Source organism: Daphnia pulicaria, chromosome 1, assembly GCF_021234035.1.
Source record: "Daphnia pulicaria isolate SC F1-1A chromosome 1, SC_F0-13Bv2, whole genome shotgun sequence".
NCBI classification, from domain to species: domain Eukaryota; kingdom Metazoa; phylum Arthropoda; class Branchiopoda; order Diplostraca; family Daphniidae; genus Daphnia; species Daphnia pulicaria.
In genome coordinates, this window is record NC_060913.1 from 16,297,261 (window position 1) to 16,321,032 (window position 23,772).

Here is a 23,772-nt window from a genome sequence, read left to right on the forward strand (position 1 = left end):
ATGACTGGCATCAGGAATTTAATTGTCAGGTACAAACATTGCAGTTTATTTCATTGCAATTAAAAACATTAGGACTAAAATATATTTTTGCATTCATTAGCCTGTAGTGTTATCGAAAGGACTGCATTTCCTTCTTCGAGCCCATGACTGGCATCAGGATTGTCATAGTCAGGTAAGATTTTTCAGTTCACTTTTATCCATTCGAACAAGCCCATGGCATGAATCTTTGCTACGAATTCATAAGTGATTGTCTTCGACGATTTTCTTCCAATTTACATCCGCTCTTGGTGTAGTGGTTAGCGTGTTGGATTTCAAACACTACGGTTAATGGTTCGGTTCTCGATGACAGCACATAAATTGGAGATGTTGAAAAATTGTTGCGCGTGTTAGCAATTACGACCATGTGAATTATGTTTTGTATTAATTTTGAACACTCGAATTCTTATACGTGTATGTATTTTGCAATTTGTTTTTCAGCCTGTAGTTTACAATCGAATTGAGTGCCTTCCTCACTTTCGACCTACGACTGGCATCAGGAATTCAATTGTCAGGTACACTTTTTGTCGATTCCATTTATTTTAATGAAAACAATTAGCTTTCACAAATATTTTCATTCACCAGCCTGTAGTGTTCCGTCGAAGTTACTCCGTTTCTCGCTTCCAGCCAACGACCGGCATCAGGACTTTAATTGTCAGGTAAATTGTTTTGATTGTACCTTTTTTCCATTAGAACATGTTTATAGCACGTTTTATTACCTGCTATAAAATTGGTAGTTGATAACTTTAAAACTTTTTTGCCAAAAATTATTCTGAGTTGGTGTAATGGTTAACGTTCTAGCACGGTAATCTCGATCAACAGAGGCTCTGTGTTCAACTCTCGGGCGGTGTGTTTTAATTTAGAAGGAATGTTGGTCGATAATTGAAATTTATGTTAGTGGTTTGCTATGTTTTTGACTGTGTCCAATGCTCAACAAAAGAGACAGAGTTCAATTCAGTAGCTCTAGGCTACTATTTTTTTGTCGTCGAATCGCCGACCAATTTGTACCCAAACATGGTGTAGTGGTTATCACCTTCGGTTTCTAATCGAGTGGTGAAATGTTCGAATCTACTTCCATTCAAATTCGTTTTGGGTATTTGTGAAGAATTTCGTTATTCTGTTGAACTTTGATTAAGTTGGCAATTATTTAGCATGTACTTCCTTCGAAAAAAAAAAGAAACCAAAAATCGCCAGGTAACGGTGATTTTGTCGTCGATTTACTACATTTTTGTATCGGAACGTGGCGTTGTGGTTAGTGTGTTCGATTTCAAACGCACAGGTTGATGGTTCAAGTCTGGTTTCATAAAATAAACTTTACCAATAAAAAATGTGCGCGTCAGTTACTGAACTTGGATGAGATGTTTGCATTTTTTACTGATACAAGCTTTTATTTTGCATTAAATAGCCTGTAATGCATCGAATTTGTGACCAGATCTTCAAGTCGCCATTCACTTCCGCTCCGAGATGTCTTCCAGCTTACTTCTAACTTCCTACGGCATCAGGACACTCATTGCTCAAGTAAAGTACTTTCCGAATTCCAACAATTTAAAGTCCGTAGCATGTTTTTATTAGCCTGCTAAAGACTTATTAGTTGTGGTGTCCGACGGTTTTCAGCCAATTTGTGCTGGTCTTGGTATAGAGGTTAGCATTTTGGCTTTTAACAGTCACAATTGCGATAAAAATCCCGATCAAGTCAGCATCAAGTTGAGCGCAAATGAAAATAATTGCATAATTGTTGACATTTTTGGGGGTCAGTCATTGTAAAACGAACAGTCGACAACCGGAGAGGAGCTAACCTGCGATGCGTATTTGTTTATCAGATGTGAACCTTAACCGGGCTGTACCACTGGGATATTGAGCACCGGTTGTGTCGACGGCTTACGTTCGAATTTGTGTTTAATTTTAAGCTTTTTGAAATTTTTGCGGTGTAAAGCCCTCCAAAAGCCCTCCAAAAAAGCCCTCCACTGATAGAAGCGAATTTTTTTTGATAAATTAGGGGTTATTTTGCTGATTTGAAAATGCCACCGCGTCGCGAATTAACTCGAGAGGAAAAAGATGAGAAGAATAGGAAGGCTAGGGAAAAAAGAAGTAACGAAGACCCGGAGGCTAAGGAAGTGCGATTGGCGGCTAATAGGGAAAAGGCCAAGATCGCTCGTGAAGAGAAGCGACGTCGGCTCAATCCCGAAGAAGTTCAGGTTGCCAAAAATTTGAATGCGAAAAAGGCTAGGGAAGGGCGTCAGGCAGAGGCACCTGACGAGAGAGCGTTGAGGCAGAGGTTAGATGCTGAGCGGAAGAGAGTCGCCCGTGCTAACGAGACTCAGGTTGAACATGAAGCTAGACTGCATGATCAGCGAATCCGTCAGCAACTCCTTCGACAGGAACAAGCGGAAGAAGAAAATCGTGCTCGACTGTTAGCCGAGGCGGAGCGGCAAGCAGTTTTTCGTCAAGAAGAAGAAAATCGTGCGCGACTGTTAGCCGAGGTGGAGCGGCAAGCAGTTCTTCGTCAAGAAGAAGAAAATCGTGCGCGACTGTTAGCCGAGGCGGAGCGGCAAGCAGATCTTCGTCAAGATGAACAAATTCGAGCTCGATTGCAAGCCGAGGCAGAGCGGCAAGCTGCTCTTCGTCAACAAGAAGCAGCAATTATTCTACGAGCGATGAATCAGAGACCTGCATGTGATCGCCCAAGAGTTGTTCTTGCTAATGATGCTGTGGCAGAGCGTCCGGCAAGACAACAACATCAGGCAAGAAAGAGAGCTGCTGACGACAGCGAAACTCCCGAAGAACAACGAGCTAGGTTGCAAGCCCAGGCGTTACGGAAGAAATATCTGCGGAGAGATGAATCGGAAGCAGAGAGATCAGCAAGACTTCAAGATCAGGCAGTGAGGCAAAAATCTCTGCGGAACGAGGAGTCTGAAGCAGAGAAAAGTTCTAGACTTTGTGAACAGGCTTTGCGGCAAAATTCTCTGCGGAAAGAGGAATCGGAGGCAGAGAGATCAGCTAGACTTCAAGATCAGGCACAGAGGCAAAAATCTCTGCGGAACGAGGAATCTGAAGCAGAGAATTCTTCAAGACTTCGTGAGCAGACCTTGCGTCAAAATTCTTTGCGGAAAGAGGAATCTGAAGCAGAGAATTCTTCAAGACTTCGTGAGCAGACCTTGCGTCAAAATTCTTTGCGGAAAGAGGAATCTGAAGCAGAGAAGTGGGCTAGACAACGAGCGCAGGCACTACGCCAAAAAAATTTACGAACCAAAGAAACTGAATTAGGTGCAGCTAATAGACAGTTGGCAGACAAAGTTCGACATGAAGCTACCCGTTCTAAAGAAACTCCCGAGGAAAGATTGGATCGCGCTATCGCTGATAACTTTCTTCATCAGATTCATCGTCTCGAAGAAACTGAGCAGGAAGCCGCAGCAGGTCGCGAAGCAAATATGGAATGGATGGCTGGTTACCGAGCAACTGAGAATGAGGAAGAAACAGCTGATAGGCGTGAAGAGGATAGGTTGCGAACAGAGCTACAGCGAGAACATCAATTTGAACGAGAGCGAGAAGAGGAAGAACTGCGAGCAAGAAATGCGCTTCAACACGCCGAAATTGTTCCCGTTGAAACCGCAGACCACGAAGCTTTTCTTCGTGAGATGCACCTTGATCGCAACCGTGCTGGAAATCGGCGAACGCATCGGATAGCTTGCAAAGACATTGTTGTAGAGGATCGGGTTCATTTGCTTGACATTGGAGATTTGACCAAGATTTGTGCTGAGTGTGACGCCAAACACTTTGAAAAAGAGATGCCAAAAGATCAAAAGTTCCAGCGATGCTGCGGAAAGGGAAAAGTAATTATTCCACCACCAAAGCCATGTCCGCAACCCTTGGCCAGTCTCTTGCAAAATCAGCATCCAAAGTCCAAGCAATTCATGAAGCAAATTCGAAACTACAACAGTGCTCACGCTTTTGCTTCGCTTGGAGCAAACCAATCTCCACCACCAAACCGAGGCCCCTACTGCTATCGAATTCATGGCCAGATTTACCATCAAATCACTCCGCTTGGTCCAACACCAAATCCCAGATATGCAGATCTGTATTTTTTGGACTCGGCGCAGGCCACTGATTATAGGGCAAATATCCAGGCAATGTCGGGTTGTTGTAGAATATTGATGGAAGAATTGGACGCTATGCTTCGAGAGAAGAATCCGTACGCCTTGGTTTACAAGATGATGCGCCAAGTTCTTGAAGAAGAATACGTTCAACGCCAGGCCGCAAATCTTCCTCACTACACTGTCGGCATGATAATCACTTGTGATAGAAGAAATGTCGACCAGCGGCGCTACAACTGCCCGACGGCCCACGAGATAGCAGTAGTATTCAAAAGCTCTGATGGAGCTCCGCCATCCAACAGAGATATTCGTGGCCATCTCTATATTCCCGTCAGAGGCCGACGTTTCATCCAGATTAACACACAGAAGCCCATGTGTGATCCGATGTGTTATCCTCTGCTATTCCCCAACGGTGAAGATGGTTGGCATGCTCACATGAATTATAACACCACCAGTCGGAGGGAAAGAGATGAAGCAGCAGCAATGGCAATGATTGTTGATGAGGATGAAGAGGAGCAGATTGATCCCCTGTGGCCCAACCCCAGAGTGTTAATTCGTGAAGAAGTCGCCGCAGCAGATGGCAATGCTGAGATTGAAAATGAGCGAAATGTAGAACCGGAACCAGCCGAAGCAGACGAGAACGATGATCAACAACCAAACAGGAACAGAGGCCCACGCTCAAGAGTGACGCAAGCCGAGTTCTACAGTTCAATCATGTCAATCCGCGGTGATTTCAATATCGTTTTGTCCGGGGGTGCCCTCACTCAGCAATATTTTGTCGATTCTTACGTCAAGACCGAGGGGAATCGCATAGATTGGCTCAGAAAACACCAGACAGAGCTGCATGTTGAGCGCTACTGCGGTCTGATGGATTACATCAACAATCGAGCGGAAAGAGAAAATGTGGAAGTTGGCACTATCTACATTCTCCCTTCGTCCTTCATTGGCAGTCCTCGAGCCATGAAGCAAAATTATCAAGACGCGATGGCAATTGTTGCCAAATTTGGAAAACCAACTTTTTTTTTGACGTTTACTTGCAATCCCAAGTGGAGAGAAATTACGGCAAATATTGCGAACTATCAGACAGCTTCTGATCGTCCCGATATGGTCGCACGAGTCTTCCACTTGAAGAAAAAAGAGTTGGTCGACGACATCGAGAAAAAGCAAGTTTTGGGTTTCGCCACAGCTCATATCGAAGTCATCGAATTTCAAAAACGCGGTCTTCCTCATTGCCACATGCTGATCTGGATCGATAAGAGAGATGCCCCTTTATCACCAGAAGATATGGACAAGACCATTTGTGCGGAAATTCCCGACAAGTCCCTCCATCCAAGACTCTACGCCGCTGTTATGGCTCACATGATCCACGGCCCGTGTGGAGCCATCAACAAAAAGTCTCCTTGCATGGATGTTGAAGGGTGCACCAAAAAGTTTCCGAAAGATTTCATCGCAGGAACCATCATCAACGACAACGGCTATCCGACTTATAGAAGAAGAGACACTGGAGTTAAACATCCGTTGAAAAGAGGGAATGTCGTCTATGAAGTAGACAACAGATGGGTTGTGCCTTATAACCCTTGGTTGCTGCTGAAATATGACTGTCATATAAACCTCGAATCCTGCGCTTCACTCACCAGTGTCAAATACATCTTTAAGTACGTGTACAAAGGCCATGACAGCGGAAACATTGAGACAAAAAAGGGAACGCATCAGCAAGTTGAAGGTGAAGATGAGCCGACATTCGTGTGGGACGAAATCACTACTTTTTTGGACACGCGTTACGTCAGCGCACCAGAAGCCGCCTGGAGAATCAATAAGTTTCCCCTCAGCAATCGTTCCCATGTCATCTTCCGACTTGCCGTACATCTTCCATTGGAACAGTCCGTCTTTTTCCACCCGGGCAACGAGGAACAAGCAGTCACCAACGCCGCTTTGAAAGAAACGACTTTAACTGCTTTTTTCATCTTGAACCGAGATAATGAAGAAGCGAGGCAGTATTTTTACCGAGAGATTGTCAACCATTTTGCTTTCGTCAAGGTTGGTGGCCGTAATTTCTGGAAGCGACGAGTTCAAAATCTCAAAATCATTGGCCGATTGTACACGGTGAGCGTCCGTCAAATTGAGCGATTCTGCCTGCGCTTGCTCCTCATTAACGTCAAAGGACCTACCAGTTTTGAAAATCTTCGAACAGTCAACGGTGTAATTTTACCGACGTTTAAAGCAGCCGCCGCTGCCTTAAATTTGTTGGAAGATGACAGCGTTTGGGAGAGGACGCTGGACGATGCGGCCGCCTTTGAAATGCCAGAACGATTGCGACAGCTTTTTGTTGACATTTGTCTGTTTTGCAATCCTACGGATGCTCTTTATCTCTTTGAGCGATCTTTACCTCAGCTAATGGAAGATTTTATTCGTAATGGTCACGACGCCGAAATAGCAAAAAACTTGACTTTGAAATTTATTCAAGACAAGCTACTTCTCAATAATCAAACGATGGAAAATCTCTCATTGCCTGTTCCTGATTTTCAGCTTATTCATCGTCTTATCGCGGCTCAACTCGAAGAAAATGCTGAAATTACTATGAGAGAGAAGAGAAGATTGGGTGAATTGATGGTTAGTCAGTTGAACGAAGGTCAACGGGCTGCCTTCGATCAAGTCATGGCTGCCGTCAACGATACTGAAAATGCAATTCCGCATCAGTATTTCTTGGATGGCCCTGGAGGAACGGGGAAGACGTTCCTGTACAACACTCTCATCACCGTACTGCAGGGACAAGGGAAAACAGTGATCGCCGTTGCGTCTACCGGCATCGCTTCTACGTTGTTGATTGACGGCACAACGTATCATTCCCAATTCAAGATTTACCCTCCAATTACTGAAGCGACCAGATCAAAAATCGAAGATGGTAGCTTCCTCGCCCATTTGATCAGAAGTGCAGTTCTCATCATTTCTGACGAAGCCACCATGAAGACAAATCACGCCCTTAGTGCTTTCAATTTCCTGTTCCAAAAGTTGCACAAGAACAATCTTCCTCACGGTGGTAAAGTGCTCCTTCTTGGTGGCGATTTTCGTCAGTGTTTACCGGTCGTCCGACACGGAAACAGGGTGACAGTGCTGGAAGTCACTATCCGAAACAATGACACTTGGCCTCAGTTTCGACAACTTCGTCTGACTCAAAATATGCGTACCGTGGCCGGCAGTCAAGACTACGCCGATTGGCTCATTCAGCTTGGAAACGGAACTCTACCGACGCATCCAAAATTGAACATCCCCGATATGATTGAAATTCCTAAAGAATTTTTCAATTATAACCGGAGTTTAGTCGAGCACGTCTTTGGTGATCCTGCTCAACTGTTAGATCCCGTCGTATCTCAAAAAATATGCAGTCGCGCTATTCTTTGTCCGAAAAACGGCGATTGCTTACGAATCAACAATCAGATCATCAAAGACATGCCCGGTACGCTTCATGAGTACAGAAGCATCGATACCATCGACTCTGACGACCCTGAAGAAATTTCAAATTACCCAACCGAAGTTCTCAACTCCTTTGACGTCTCCGGAATTCCCACCCATTTGCTGAAAATGAAAGTGGGAGCCGTCATCATTCTTCTGAAGAATATCGATTCGCGTCAGGGACTTTGCAATGGGACCCGGCTCATCATCAGGGCGCTTAGAGAAAATCTGATCGTTGCAGAAATTGCTGCTGGAAAAAACAAGGGGCACATCGTCTACATCCCGCGGATGATGATGTCCCCAACTGATTCGGATCTTCCAGTCATCCTCAAGAGGCTCCAGTTTCCCGTTTTGTTGGCGTTTGCGATGACCATCACAAAGTCACAGGGCCAAACGTTTGATCGGGTCGGAATATTACTTCCAGAACCCGTCTTCAGTCATGGCCAGCTGTATGTGGCCTTCTCCAGAGCTACATCGAAAGACGGTTTATTTTGATTTCTTATACATTTTTAAAATTAATAGTTTCATGAAATATTCAATAATTCTAATATTTTTTGTGTTCCCTCCCAAAAAGGAGTCCGAGTCGAGATTGCTGAGTCTGGGAAGCAAGGCAAGCTTCTCAAAAATCATCCGACAGCCACCGAAGAAGAAAAGAAAAAGGTGTTTACTTTAAATGTTGTCTTTAAAGAAGTTTTATTGTAACCATTTTAGACAACTGCAATTTAAACATATAGTCAAACATTCTCAAATCTAATTAAGAAATATTGATTTTTTGGTGAATACATTAATACATTCCCTTCCATTCCTTTCCTTCCCAAGAGGAACTAAATTCCGCCTCGGCCTATGGGCCAAAAAAAGGAGCACGGGCATGGCCATGGGGGCAGTTCCCATGTGCGCTCAACCGTGAATTAACAAACCTTATAAATAATAAACAATGGTCTTTCTCAAGATTTTATAAAACTTTTATTTTCATAACTATTTCTACAAGAATTTTTTATTCGTACGAGCAATAATGAACACTCAAAACAAAATTTTTCAAGACTTGAAGCCTAAGACAGAAATAAGCAATAACTGTTGCATGGCCAAAATTCATCAATTTTATTTCAGATTTAAATTTGATCATTTTAATTTATTTTTTTCCATTTTATCCTAAACAAATTTCATCCACTTGAATTAGCTATGTCACTGATTGAACAACATGACGTTTTTTTTCTGGAAAGATTGACTTTTACTTAACATACCTAAAGTCGTTGACGGATGAATAGGAATCCTTATACTACTAAAAAGTCATGGACGGATGAATAGAATGTCAATACTACTCACACTCTCCTTTAACACAGAAAAGGACTCAAATTTTTCAGCAAACACAACGTAGTCACATGGTGTAGTGGATAAAGTGCCGGACTATAAAGAAAGCGGTCTACGGTTCAAGTCCAGACCAGTGGTTTTCATTTTATCACTTAGGATAGAGCAGTAGAAATTAGTCATATAATGTTAATTACTACTTTATTATTTGTGCGTTTACATGAATGATTTACTATTTACGTAATTTCTTAATCTGAAGCTTATCAAAAATCGAAAATAACACAAAAACCAATAATATTTTCAATATTTCAAATTTATGCAATGTTCCGTGGTGTATGATGAAGCAGATGCTAATGAAGCAAATAGTCTTATTATTGAAAACTTCAAAATCCGATGTAAATAAAATTTCTTTGCTCACGCTGGGTGATAACTATGATAATGTGTAAGTATGCGCTATCCAACTGGTCACATCGGATATTATTTGTAAACACCGTTGTTGATGTAGTGGTTATAGCATTGCATTAGTAGGTCAAAAGTGTTTGGTTCAAACCCCAGCTCAGGCAAGCAAATAGTACCCGAAACGATGAATTCTTAAAATGAAGTAAATAAATTATTTTTGTTCTTGCTGGGCGATGACACTGAAAATGAAGAAGTATGCACTATCCAGCGGATATCGTCAAGAATTGGAAGAACACACCGCCGATGGGGTAGTGGTTATATCAATGGATTAGTAATTCAAAGGATGTTGGTTCAAATCCACTCTCAGTATAACTATAAAATAGCACTAAAAAAACAGCATGCAAATGAATGGCAAGCTGGAAAAGAATAAATCTTTACATGAATGATTTACTATTAACGTAATTTCTAGATCTAAAGCTTTATAATATAAAATACGTAAACCAATAAAATTTTCCATATTTCAAATTTATGCATCGTTCCCTGGTGAATGATGAAGCAGATGCTTATGAAGCAAATAGTCTTATTATAGATAAATTCAAACTCCGATGTAAAAAAAATGTCTTTGCTCACGCTGTGTGATATCTATGACAATGTGTAAGTAGGCGTTATGCACCTTTAACGTCAGATATTTATTGTAAATACCGTTGCTGTAATGGTTATAGCGTTGAATTGGTAATTCAAAGGTGGGTGGTTCAAACCCCCACTCGGGCAAGCAAATAGTTCCCAAAACAATGAATTCTTAAACTGCAGCAAATAAATTGTTTTTGTTCTTGCTGGGCGATGACACTGACAATGAAGAAGTATGCACTATCCAGCTGGTATCGTCAAGATTTGCAAAATACCACAGCAGATGGTGTAGTGGTTATAGTATTGGTTTGTTAATTCAAGGAATGTTGGTTCAAACCCACTCACAGCACAACTATAAAAATGCACTCATATTGCATACAAATGAATCGTAATTTGGAAAAGAACAAAGTTTTACATGAATGACTTACTATTAACGTAATTTCTAAATCTAAAGCTTTATCGAAAAAAATACAAAACCAATAAAATCTTCAATATTTCAAAATTATGTATCGTTCCGTGGTGTAGCGGTTAAAGTAATGAAATGCGATTCCTAAGATCAATGGTTCAAATCTAAATTTCGAAAATAATGAATTCATATTAAATTTTCAATATTTATGTAATAAGGATAATGATAAAAATTATAGTGGTTGAAAAAACTCTTACTCATACAATGTCCAATTCAAAGTACAATGTTCTACTTTTCTTCTTTTGAGTTCCATCAAAAATAAAAAAAAAACGAATATAGCATTAAACATTTGATATTAAAATAAGTCTCCATAGTGTAGTGGTTAAAGAGATGGAATATAAATCCTTAAGGTCAAAAAGTCAATGGTTCAAATCAAGAATCAAAGAGAAGTAGTGCTTATATGGATTTTAAAATATTAAGAACATCAATTATGAAGTTGGAAAAATAAAAAAAGCAAACTAAATGAATATTCTAATACTCTGTTTATTACTGATCAATAACCAACAAATCAACAAAATTAACAAATAAAAAACAAAGAAAAAAAATTAAACAAATCGAAAAAAAAAACATCTAAATCACATCTCCAAACATTCTCTGTGCCTCAGCTTCATCCTTGCACATTTTGGAGCGGAATGAGGCCAGCTCCTTTTTGGCCCATGCCTCATTCCGCTTAGATCTTTCCAAAGCAGCTTCAGCACTAAAATGAAAAAAAAAATTACATAAAAAAACAAACATGAAATAACTTGGATAAACTTACTTCTGTCGGTTTTTCTTAAATTTTTCGTGCCGAGTTTTCAGCTGCACTCCACGTAATAGATTGGATCTTCTCCTATCTTCAATCCTCTGAAATTCTGAAATCGTCCAAGATTGAAGAAAGGAGACAGGTGGGGAAGACGGCGGGGTATTGAAATCCATATCCATGGATGCTAAAACCCCGTCAACTTCGTCATCACCCAGTGGATTTTCTTCAGGGACAACCACTTGAGGAGACAAAGAGACGGGGGGAGAAACAACAGGCAAATCTATCAAACAAAAAAAAACAATGAATAGAACAGAAATATTGGATAACATTAAGGAGACTTACCAGAATTGGGTATTCCATCACGGACAACCACTTGAGGAGACAAAGAAACGGGGGGAGAAGCAACAAGCAAATCTATGATACAAAAAAAACAATGAATATAACAGAAATATTGGATAACATTAAAGAGACTTACCAGAGTTGGGCATGTTGTCAAGGGGAAGTTCAGAGAGAATGTGAAAAACAATTATTCGTTGACTTACCAGCAAGATAATAAGCCGCCAAACGAAATAAAAGCACAAAACATAAGCTTCCCTCCAAAAAACCACGCCCACTGGTTGCAATTTTTATCGTTGATATAATGATTTTGAACACGTGAAAAAAATTAAGCATTGCCTCTCCCCAAACCAGGTGTTGAGGGTTGGATTTTTTTTATTGATATTCAATGTCCTCCAATATTTATGTATGTGTAGTACTTGGGGTTTGAACCATAATCGGTGAGGTGTTACCGCCACATACATGTAAGGGCATGGCATTGTAACACAAACTCTAACCACTACACTATCAGAACTAATATCATTATCGAGTTCCAATTTCGACAAATGGTTGTCGCGCTTCACGTTTTTTTTTATTAACGTGTAACTACGACATATTTATAAATCCCATTACTTCTATTAAATTCCATCTCTTTCATGGTGTATTGGGTAACGTTCTCTGCTATCATACAAGATGTCCGAGTTTCGATACTTGGTTAAGGCGCTTTAATTCAATATTAATTCAAACATTTATTTTCAATTTTGAAATTGGTGTTTTTAGGGAATTGAACCCGAACATAACGCATAGAAAGCGAACTCGCTAACCAATCGATCACCAATTGATATTCAATTCTGATCTCATTGACAAGTGGTTTCAAACATCTCTGCATCTCGCGTTGCAACTGGCACACAGGTGAGCGCGACGAACCGTGTCTCTACGACATATTTATACATTCCATAACATATAGTGTATTCCATCTCTCTCATTGTGTATTGGTTAGCGTGCTTGATTGTCATGCGAGAAATCCGAGGTTCAAACTCCGGGTAAAGTCACAGTTGCTAATTATTAATTCGGTCATCAATATATTTTAGAAACTATTGTTTATCGGGAGTTGAACCCGGGTACTCACTCATAGTAAGAGAATTCGCTAACCACTTGACCACCTATTGATACCAATACCGATTGATCCTACAGAATCCATTTGGCCATGATTGGATGTATGAGAAATCTAATGACATTGGTTTAACTGGCAAATGATTTGTCCACGGGCAGGAAATTAAATCTTTTAAACTGTTAAAAAACGGGCAGGAAATTTTAAGTGTCCTACAAAACACGTTGGGTGAAACATAGCAACTAATTCGCTAAATTCGGGTGATGAATTATTCTACCAATTTATTGAAAATGCAACTGTTCACTATCGATGTTGCCTCATATATGTAGATGACTTCCTCCCAAGAAAGTACACCACTTCCTCTCAATAGCTATGTGGTTAGAGAACAGGACTCAAGATACGATGGGCTGTTGTTCAAACCGGCAATGAGGAAGGTATAGACGAAAAAAGGAAATTATGAGGAATTCAGATTGAAAGCCAAGTAAATTATTTCAAACATTTTGTCAATATTTATTTTAACAATTTATGAGTATTGAACCTAAAGACATATATATGCTATGCGAACACTCTAACCCATACACCACCAATCATATATTTGACTATTACTTCTGAAGTGGTTATTCGAATTTTATACGCAAAGCAGAGTTTTGTAACATTAAAAGATAGGAGCAAATACATTACGGGCCAAAGAATTACGTCGTGCGATTAATATTTATTGGTATTTAGAGCAAATCCGAATTGACTTAAGTGACTGATGACTTTTCTCCCTGTTTAACTGATAATACAACTCAACAGCTCAGTGGTTAGAGCATTGGAACCAGGATACAACGGCCCGTTGTTCAAGCCCTCATCGAGATAAGTACGAGATACATGTGAGTCTAAGGGGAAGGGTAGCAATAGGGAAGAGTGTGCAGAGAAGGGAAGACGAGGGTGGGGATGGTGAGGGAGGGGATGGTGAGGGAGGGGATGGTGAGGGAGGGGATGGTGAGGGAGGGGATGGTGAGGGAGGGGATGGTGAGGGAGGGGATGGTGAGGGAGAGGATGGTAAGGGAGGGGAGATAGAGAGGGGGAAGGATGAGAGAGGGGAGGAAGAGAGGAAAAAGTGGGAAGAAATAAAGTGGAAGGGGAGAAAGTGAGACGGGAAGATGTGGAAGGAGAGGAAGAAGGAGGGGAGCATCAAGGTGGGACGTTGACGTGCCAAATGTGTTCAAGATACAAAAAACCGTGGAAAACTTCACCGAAACTCGAGAACGTGGAAAATGTGTCAAATACAATACAACCAAACTCTGAAAAATAAAAGTCCCAAAATAAAACCAAAACTCAACCGATACTTGGTTTCAACGAAAAAAAAACAAGTCCACAAAAAAACCCCAAAAGACCGACTGGCTCACGGTGGAAGATGTACAAGTCCATAAATGGATGAAAAAAAAAGTCCCGGACAGTAAGGAATCGGGCAGTGGGATTATACGAGTGGCGTTTTGCTCCATGTTTGCTGTGCAGTGCGCTTGGGTGATTGCGTCTAGCCGCCTGGTTCGCCGTCCTTGGACGGGCCTAGGTATACTAGTCTACTGCTCTATAAACCGCGGGCGTGGGTAGGTGACCTTGGCGTGTCTGTGGATCTGTCTGTTTGTTTGTTTGTTTGTTTGTTTGTCCCAACCGAGGTCCAGAGTCGTTTGTCTGTATCGGCGAGACGCAACCAGTGGCGAAAGTTTCGAATTGAGTAAGCGAGGCGATACACACGTCAGCATTCCTCACCGTTTGTCCGTTTGCGCGCGCCCTTCTCGCCACACACACACACACACGGGCTCGAACCGTGTGGGTTTTTTTTTTTTTTTTTTTTTTTTTTATTGGGACAGGGGGGGGGGGAGAGGGGGGTAGAATTTGTTAGTAGTCGGGTAGGTTTTTTTCCATCGGTTATATGTCGATGTCCTCTATTAGATTCGAGTGTACTACTTGGGGTTTGAACCATGGTCGGAGAGGTGCTTCCGCCGCACATCCGATAAGGATGGCATTGTCGCACACACTCTAACCACTACACTATCAGAACTGATATTCATATCGAGTTGGAATTTGGACTGATGGTTGTTTGTTGTTGCCCTTCCAGTGTTTCGTGCGCGGCGCGCGCCGTTTGTCTTGGACATGTATTTTTACATCCAATTTCCTCTATAGTATTCCATCTTTCTAATGGTGTATTGGTTAGCGTGCACTGCTACCATGCGAGAGGTCCGAGGTTCGATCCCGGTACATTGCGCTGTTATGAATTGTTAATTTACAATGTACAATTTTTTCAATTTAGAAGTTGGTGTCTATCGGGATTTGAACCTGAAAACTCACGCATGGTAAGCGAACACGCTAACCACTTGACCACCAATTGATGTTATTCACTGGGCTCATTTAAGAGTAGTGTTACACACGTCGCGTAGCTCTTGCGTCACACAGGTGAGCGCGACGTGACGCACCGTATCTGTACGACATATTTTTACATCCAATTTCCTCTGATGAACTCCATCCTTCTCATGGTGTATTGGTTAGAGTGCTCGGCTATCATACCAGATGTCTGAGGTTCGATCCCGGATCCAGGCGCTATTATTATTTATTAATATGCAATATTCAATTTGCAGAAATTGGAGGGCCTATCGGGATTTGAACCCGAATACTCACGCATGGTAAGCGAACATGCTAACCACTTGACCACCAAGTGATGTTTTTTCATTGATCTTATTGACAAATTGTTTCAAACATATCTGCGTCTCGCGTCACGTCGCTTATGACGCATAGGTGAGCGCGATGCGATGCACCGTGTCTCTACGACATATTTATAGATCCATTTCCCTTTATTGATTCCGTCCCTCTAATGGTATATTGGATAGCGTGCCCGACTACGAAGCGAGAGGGTCCGCGGTTCGATCCCGGGTCAATGCGCTGTTATTAATTGTTATTTTACAATGTTCAATTTCTTCAATTTAGAAATTGGTGTCTATCGGGATTTAAACCTGAAAACTCACGCATGGTAAGCGAACTCGCTAACCACTTGACCACCAATTGATATTCATATCTGAGCTCATTTAAGAGAATTTTCAAACATTATTCACTCTTTTTCGCTCACGACGGGCTGAAAAGAATTCACCCTAAGTTGCTCACGACGAGCTGAAAAGAATTCACCCTATTTCACTCACGACGTGCTGAAAATAATTCAACGAAAGTTAATCACGACGGGCTAAGAGTCACGTGGGATGATTAACTTTCCTGATTTGGCTCACGCTTAACAAGTAGTTACAAAGAATAGTTGTAAAAAAGTGAGAATGCGTTCGACGGGCGAAACGTGTTCAAGGTACAAAAAACCGAGGATACCTTCACCGCGACTCGAGCCCGCGGGGGTGGGGCCCCCGAAGGGGCACCCCCGCGGCCGCGAGAGCTCGTGGTGAAGGAATTCGAGGGAATTTTTCGGGTCAAACATAAGGTATCAGACATTCAATGACAATGGTTTAACTGGCAAATGATTTGTCCACGGGCAGGAAATTTAAGCGCAAGCTCACGCTTAACGGGCAGGAAATTTTAAAATTCCTTCAAAATACGCTGTGCCATGAGTTGATATATGAGAAATCTAATGGCAGTGGTTTAACTGGTAAATGCGTAACTGAGTTCGACGGGCGAAACGTTTTCAAGGTACCAAAAACCGAGGATACCTTCACCGCGACTCGAGCCCGCGGGGGTGGGGCCCCCGAAGGGGCACCCCCGCGGCCGCGAGAGCTCGTGGTGAAGGAATTCGAGGGAATTTTTCGGGTCAAACACAAGGTATCGGAGATTCAATGACATTGGTTAAACTGGCAAATGATTTGTCCACGGGCAGGATATTAAATCTTTTAAACTGTTAAAAAACGGGCGGGAAATTTTAAATGTCCTACAGAACACGTTGGGTGAAACATAATATCTACAAATTTGTTTACGTTGGGCCATGAGTAATTGCAACTAATTCGCTAACGACGGGTGATGAATTATTCTACCAATTTATTGCAAACGCAACTGTTCACTATCGATGTTGCCTCATATATGTCGATGACTTCCTCCCAAGAAAATACTTCAATAATTCTCAATAGCTATGTGGTTAGAGAACAGGACTCAAGAAACGATGGGCTGTTCAAACCAGCAATGAGGAATGTTTAGACGAAAACAGGAAATTATGAGGTATTCAGATTGAAAGCCAAGTAAATTATTTCAAACTCTTTGTCAATTTATATTTTAACAATTTATGAGTATTGAACTTAAAGACATGAATATGCTATGCGAACACTCTAACCAATACACCACCAATCATATATTTGACTATTACCTCTCAAGTGGTTATTCGAATTTTATATGCGAAGCTGAGTTTTGTAAGTTTCATTAAAATACAGGAGCAAATACTTACTGGCCAAAGAATTACGTCGTGCGATTAATATTTATTGGTATTTAAGGAAAATCCGAATTTACTTAAGTGGCTGATGACTTTCCTTCCTGTTTAACTGATAATACAACTCAACAGATCAGTGGTTAGAGCATTGGATCCAGGATACAACGGCCCGTTGTTCAAGCCCACATCGAGATAAGTAAGAGATACATTACATGAGGGAGGAGTGTGCAGAGAAGGGATGGTGAGGGTGGGGATGGTGAGGGAGGGGATGGTGAGGGAGGGGATAGTGAGGGAGGTGATGGTGAGGGACGGGATGGTGAGGGAGAGGATGGTGAGGGAGGGACGATAGAGAGGGGGAAGGATGAGAGAGGGGAGGAAGATGGGAAAAAGTGGGAAGAAATAAATTGGAAGGGAAAAAAGTGAAACGGGAAGATGAGGAAGGAGAGGAAGAAGGAGTTGAGGATCAGAATGGGCTGTTTGTCGGTCCACACGTGTTCAAGATTCAAAATCGAAAACTTCACCGAAACTCGAGACCGTGGGAAATGTGTCAAATACAATACAACCAAACTATGAAAAATAAAAGTCCCAAAATAAAACCCAAACTCAACCGATACTTGGTTTCAACGAAAAAAAAACAAGTCCACAAAAAAACCCCAAAAGACCGACTGGCTCACGGTGGAAGATGTACAAGTCCATAAATGGATGAAAAAAAAAGTCCCGGACAGCAAGGAATTGGCCAGTGGGATTATACGAGTGGCGTTTTGGTCCATGTATACTGTGCGCTTAGGTGATTATGTCTAGCCGCCTGGTTCGCCGTCCTTGGACGGGCCTAGGTATACTAGTCTCTCGTGTATCGCCCGTGGTCCGTCCAATTCAACCTTGACTTTGTCTGTGAAACTGTTTGTTTGTCAGTTTGTTTGTTTGTTTGATTTTGCATTCAACTTTGGTGTTTGTCTGTAGCGGCGAGACGCATCCAGGTGCGAAAGTTTGGACATGAGGCGCATACATCGTTAAAGGCGCTTCACCCTTCTCACACACTCATCCATCTTTCTGCTCTGCTCGCTTCTCTCAACTGCATCTCGCAGCTGCCGCTATACATACCACATGTAGCGCCACGAGGGTTCGAACCAAGTGGGGGGTTGAGGGTTGGAGTTTTTTTTCCATTGGTAATTGTCACACAATGTCCTCTATTAATTTGTATCGAGTGTTGGGTTTGAACCATGGCTTCGAATACTTGGTGGGTCCGATAGCGTTGCAACACGGTCCTCACCTCATACTCTAACCACTACACTATCAGAACTGATATTCATTCCAAGTTGAAACTCCATACAACTGCTGTCGTTGCGACTTTTGGTGCTTTTTAGTGCGCATCCACACACTACATCCATCCATCCCATGGCTTGCTACCGAATCTCATCGGCTCATGGTTTAGTGGTTAGAGTGCTCGCTCAGCATGCGAGAGGTCCGAGGTTCGATCCCGGCTCAAGTCACCACTTTCGATTTTAATGAACTGAAAGTAATTATTGGAAATTAATGGTCACTTATCCCGGGGATTGAACCCGAGTCCTCTGTCATGGTTAGCGAACACTCTAACCACTGGACCACCAATTTATATCTCATAGTTACTTCAACTTCAAGTGACTCGGCCCACACACACATGTCATCTATGCGGCTCGCCGTGAAAGTCGAGACGCATGCCATCGTCGACGAATGATTCTGCATATAAACCCTGCTTTGCTACTACATTCCATCACCTTATGGAAAAGTGGTTAGCATGCTCGCTTGGAATGCGAGAGGTCCGAGGTTCGATCCCGGCTCAAGTCATCACATTCGATTTTAATGAACTGAAAGTAATTATTTGAAATTAGTGGTCGCTTATCTCGGGGATTGAACCCGAGTTCTCTGGCATGGTTAGCGAACGCTCTAACCACTGGACCACCAATTGATATCACAAGTTTACTTCAACTTCAAGTGGCTCGACACATTCATGTCACACACAGCTATGCGGCTCACCGTGAGAGACGAGACGCAAGCCATCGTCGACTCATGATTCTGCATATAACCCATGCTATGCTGCTACATTTCATCGGCTCATGGTATAGTGGTTAGCGAGCTCGCTTAGTATGCGAGAGGTCCAAGGTTCGAACCCGGCTCAAGTCACATTTGATTTTAATGGACTGAAAGTAATTATTGGAAATCAATGGTCACATTTATCGGGGCTTGAGCCCGAGTATTCTTGCATGGCAAGCGAACGCTCTTACCACTCGACCACCAATTGATATCTGATTGTTACTTCAACTTCAAGTAACTCGGCACACACACACATGTCAGCGATGCGGCTCGCCGTGAAAGATGAGACGCACATTTCATCGTCGACGCATAATTCTGCACATAAACCCTGCTATGCTGCTACATTCCATCACCTGATGGTATAGTGGTTAGCGTGCTCGCTTGGAATGCGAGAGGTCCGAGGTTCGAACCCGGATCAAGTCACATTTAATTTTAATGAATTGAAAGTCATAATTGGAAATTAATGGTCGCTTATCCCGGGGATTGAACCCGAGTCTTCTGTCATGGTTAGCGAACACTCTAACCACTGGACCAACAATTGTTGTCTGATGGTAACTTCAACTTCAAGTCACTCGGCACACACACACACACAAGTCAGCTATGCGGCTCGCCGTGAGAGACGAGACGCATGCCATCGTCGGTTCATGATTCTGCATATAATCCCTGCTATGCTGCTACTTTACATCAGCTCATGGTATAGTGGTTAACGAGCTCGCTTAGCATGCGAGAGGTCCGAGGTTCGAACCCGGATCAAGTCACATTCGATTTTAATGAATTCAAAGTAATTATTGGAAATTAATGATCACCCATTCCGGGGATTGAACCCGAGTCCTCCGACATAGTTAGCGAACTCTCTAACCACTGGACCACCAATTGATATCTAAACGTTACTTCAACTTCAAGTGGCTCGACACACACACACATTCCAGCTGAGCGGCTAACCGCGAGAGACGAGACGCAAGCCATAATCGACTCATGATTATGCATATAACCCATGCTATGCTGCTACATTTCATCAGCTCATGGTATATTGGTTAGCGTGCTCGCTTGGCATGCGAGAGGTCCGAGGTTCGATCCCGGCTCAAGTCATCACATTCGATTTTAATGAACTGAAAGTAATTATTGGAAATTAATGGTCGCTTATCCCGGGGCTTGAACCCGAGTCCTCTGGCATGGTTAGCAAACACTCTAACCACTGGACCACCAATTGACATCTAAATGTTACTTCAATTTCGATTAGTTCGGCACACACACACACATGTCACCTATTCCACTCGCCGTGAGAGACGAGACGCATTCCGTTGTCTACTCATTATTTTGATTTGGCTCACGCCGAGCAGATAATAATAATGCCTATTTGTCGCACGACGGGCTAAAAGTAATTCACCCTACATATTGCTTCCATCGGGCAATAAATAATTCACCCGTGTTTTGCTATTGTTGGACGGATAATGCTTAAACTTTCATTGCTCACGCCGGGCTGAAAATAATCAACTCTATGCTGCTCACGCCGGACTCGACATAATTCACCCTACAATGCTTACGACGGGTTCCAAATAATTCAGCCTTCATTGCTCATACCGGGCTTGAAAAAATTCATCCTACTTCTCTCATGGCGGGCTGAAAATAATTCACCCTACATTGCTCACGCCGGGCATAAAAACATTCACTGTATTCCGCTCACGGCGGGCTGAAATTAATTCACCCTATTTCGTCCACGGCGGGCTGACCATTATTCACAATACGATGCTAACGACGGGCAAAAAAAATTCATTTCACGTTGCTTACTACGGGCTAAAAATAATAAACTCTATTTCACTCACACCGGGCTGAAAATAATTCACCTTATTTCGCTCAGATTGGGCTGAAAACAATTCGCTCTATGCTTCTCACGCCGGACTCGACATAATTCACCCTACGATGCTCACGACGGGTTTCAAATAATTCAGCCTACATTGCTCACGCCGGGCATAAAATTCATTGTATTTCGCTATCGGTGGGCTGAAATTAATTCACCCTATTTCGTCCACGGCGGGCTGAACATTATTCACACTACGATGCTAACGACGGGCAAACAAAAATTCATCACGCGTTGCTTACTACGGGCTTATAAAATAATACAATCGATTTCACTCACACCGGGCTGCAAATAACTCACCCTATTTCGCTCAGGGCGGGCTGAAAATAATTCGCTCTATGCAGTTACGCTGGACTTGAAATAATTCACCTTACGTTGCTAACTCTGGGATTACAATAATTCATCTCACATTAATCATGGCGGGCTGAAAAAAATTGACTCTATTTCGCTCACGACGGGCTGCAAATAATTCATTCATTCCGTTAATGACGGGTTGAAAATAAATCACCCTACATTGCTAAGTCAAGGATTCAAAAAATTCATCCAACGTTAATCACGCCGGGCTCAAAATAATTCACTCTATTTCGCTTTGACGGGCTGAAAAACATTCTCACTAAGTTGCTCACGCCGGGCTTGAAATAATTCACCCTACTTTTCTCACGACGGGCTGAAAATAATTCACCATAAAGTGCTCACGGCGGGCTGAAAATAATTCACCCTAAATTGCTCACACCGGGCTTAAACTAATTCACTGTATTTCGCTCACGACAAGCTGGTAATAATTCACCCTATTTCCCTCACAGCGGGCTTAAAATAATTCACCCTATTTCGCCCACGACGTGCTTAAAATAATCGACCGTAAGTTGCTCACGCCGGGCTTAAAATAATGCACCCTTTTTCGTTTATTTTCGCTGACCATGACAATATAGATGTATGCACTATCCATTTGATCACGTTGATAGTTGCCACTAAACACCGCTGTTGGTGTAGTGATTATAGCATTGGATTGGTAACATAAGGGATCTTGGTTCAAACCCACTCTCGGCAAAGAACTGTCTACTGAATCAAATAGTCTTAATATCGATAAAGTTAAACTCCGATGAAATCTAAACGCTTTTGCTCACGCTGGGTGAGAACTATGACATTGTGTAAGTATGTGTTATCCAATTTGTCACGTCAGAACTTGGTTATATACACCGCTGATGGTGTAGTGGTTATAGCATTGGATTAGTACTTCAAAGGTTATTGGTTCAAACCCAATATCGGGAAAAAAATATAAGCTAAAATCTAACATGCAAATGAATCGCAAGCAGGAAATAATAAAAAGATTTGACACTGTTACAATTTTGTCCGCAGATTAAATGACGGTTTATAGCAATTCTGACCACATTCTCTCACAACTCCAAGGCTCAGTGGTTAGAGCGACGGATTCAAGATTCAGCGGACCAGAGTTCAAACAACACTCAAGACAGTTCCCAGTAAATTGTAGAATACACGGGCAGGTACTCAACGGGTAAGGGATATATAGATGGGTTGTTATAAAGTCAAGTGGGAATAAATACAGTAAATATCAATAAATGTCAAGTAGAACACAAACAAAATCGGAATTAAACACAAGTCCCCGATACCAAATACTTCGAAAAATTAGGAGTCCCAAAACACCTTACAACACCCACAGCCTTACAGTGGGTAACGACAAAGTCCCCAAATGGAACCCAAAGACCACGAAAAAAAGTACAAGTCCAAAATAACGCCCAAAATACCCAAAAAGGAATGTGTCAAATCCAACACCACAAAACTCTGAATAAATATAAGTCCCAAAAATCAACCAAAATGCCACCGATACTTGGTTGCAACGAAAAAAACAAAGTCCATAAACAAAACCCAAAAGTCCGACTGTCTCACGGTGGAAGATGTAAAAGTCCATAAATGGATGAAAAAAATAAGTCCCGGGCAGTAAGGAATTGGGCAGTGGGATTATACGAGTGGCGTTTTGCTGCATGTGTGCTGTGCTGTGCGCTTGGGTGATTGCGTCTAGCAAGGTGGTTCGCCGTCCTTGGACGGGCATCTGGTATACTAGTCTCTCGTGTATCGCCCGTGGTCCGTCCAATTCAACCTTGACTTTGTCTGTGAAACTGTTTGTTTGTCAGTTTGTTTGTTTGTTTGATTTTGCATTCAACTTTGGTGTTTGTCTGTAGCGGCGAGACGCATCCAGGTGCGAAAGTTTGGACATGAGGCGCATACATCGTTAAAGGCGCTACTCACACCTCTCACACACTCATCCATCTCTCTGCTCTGCTCGCTACTCTCAACTGCATCTCGCAGCTGCCGCTATACATACCACATGTAGCGCCACGAGGGTTTGAACCAAGTGGGGGGTTAGGGGTAGGAGATTTTTTTTCCATTGGTAATTATCACACAATGTCCTCTATTAATTTGTATCGAGTGTTGGGTTTGAACCATGGCTTCGAATACTTGGTGGGTCCGATAGCGTTGCAACACGGTCCTCACCTCATACTCTAACCACTACACTATCAGAACTGATATTCATTCCCAGTTGAAACTCTACACCACTGCTGTCGTTGCGACTTTTGGTGCTTTTAGTGCGCATCCACACACTACATCCATCCATCCCATGGCTTGCTACCGAATGTCATCGGCTCATGGTATAGTGGTTAGCATGCCCGCTAAGCATGCGAGAGGTCCGAGGTTCGATCCCGGCTCAAGTCATCACATTCTATTTTAATGAACTGAGAGTAATTATTGGAAATTAACGGTCACTTATCTCGGGGATTGAACCCGAGTCCTCCGTCATGGTTAGCGAACACTCTAACCACTGGACCACCAATTGATATCTGATAGTTACTTCAGACTTCAATTGACTCGGCACACACATGTCATCTATGCGGCTC

General features: G+C 42.4%; 2 protein-coding genes across 2 annotated transcripts; one reads left to right on the plus strand and one right to left on the minus strand.

Moving 5' to 3' along the window:
* Nucleotides 1–2,054: 2,054 nt before the first annotated feature.
* LOC124343174 lies at nt 2,055–8,279 on the plus strand. The gene is made up of 2 exons (XM_046796423.1): nt 2,055–8,061; nt 8,152–8,279. Exons 1-2 carry the CDS (start codon nt 2,055–2,057, stop codon nt 8,277–8,279), a joined length of 6,135 nt encoding a protein of 2,044 aa, XP_046652379.1.
* A 2,665-nt stretch (nt 8,280–10,944) lies between these two features.
* Nucleotides 10,945–11,613, minus strand: LOC124343246. Its single transcript, XM_046796547.1, has 4 exons — nt 11,592–11,613; nt 11,459–11,530; nt 11,132–11,396; nt 10,945–11,071 (listed from the first exon to the last, which is right to left on the minus strand). The coding sequence occupies exons 1-4, from the start codon at nt 11,602–11,604 to the stop codon at nt 10,945–10,947; spliced, it is 477 nt and encodes a 158-aa protein (XP_046652503.1). The 5' UTR covers nt 11,605–11,613.
* Nucleotides 11,614–23,772: the final 12,159 nt, after the last annotated feature.

Bases quoted from the DNA above. Each gene is read 5' to 3' on its own strand.
- LOC124343174 (XM_046796423.1), top strand. From the start codon at position 2,055: ATGCCACCGCGTCGCGAATTAACTCGAGAGGAAAAAGATGAGAAGAAT. The intron at 8,062-8,151 runs GTTTATTTTGAT...CCTCCCAAAAAG, and splicing joins CAGAGCTACATCGAAAGACG to GAGTCCGAGTCGAGATTGCT.
- LOC124343246 (XM_046796547.1), bottom strand. The intron at 11,397-11,458 runs GTAAGTCTCCTT...TTTGTTTGATAG, and splicing joins TGATGGAATACCCAATTCTG to ATTTGCCTGTTGTTTCTCCC. The intron at 11,072-11,131 runs GTAAGTTTATCC...TTTTCATTTTAG, and splicing joins TTTAAGAAAAACCGACAGAA to TGCTGAAGCTGCTTTGGAAA.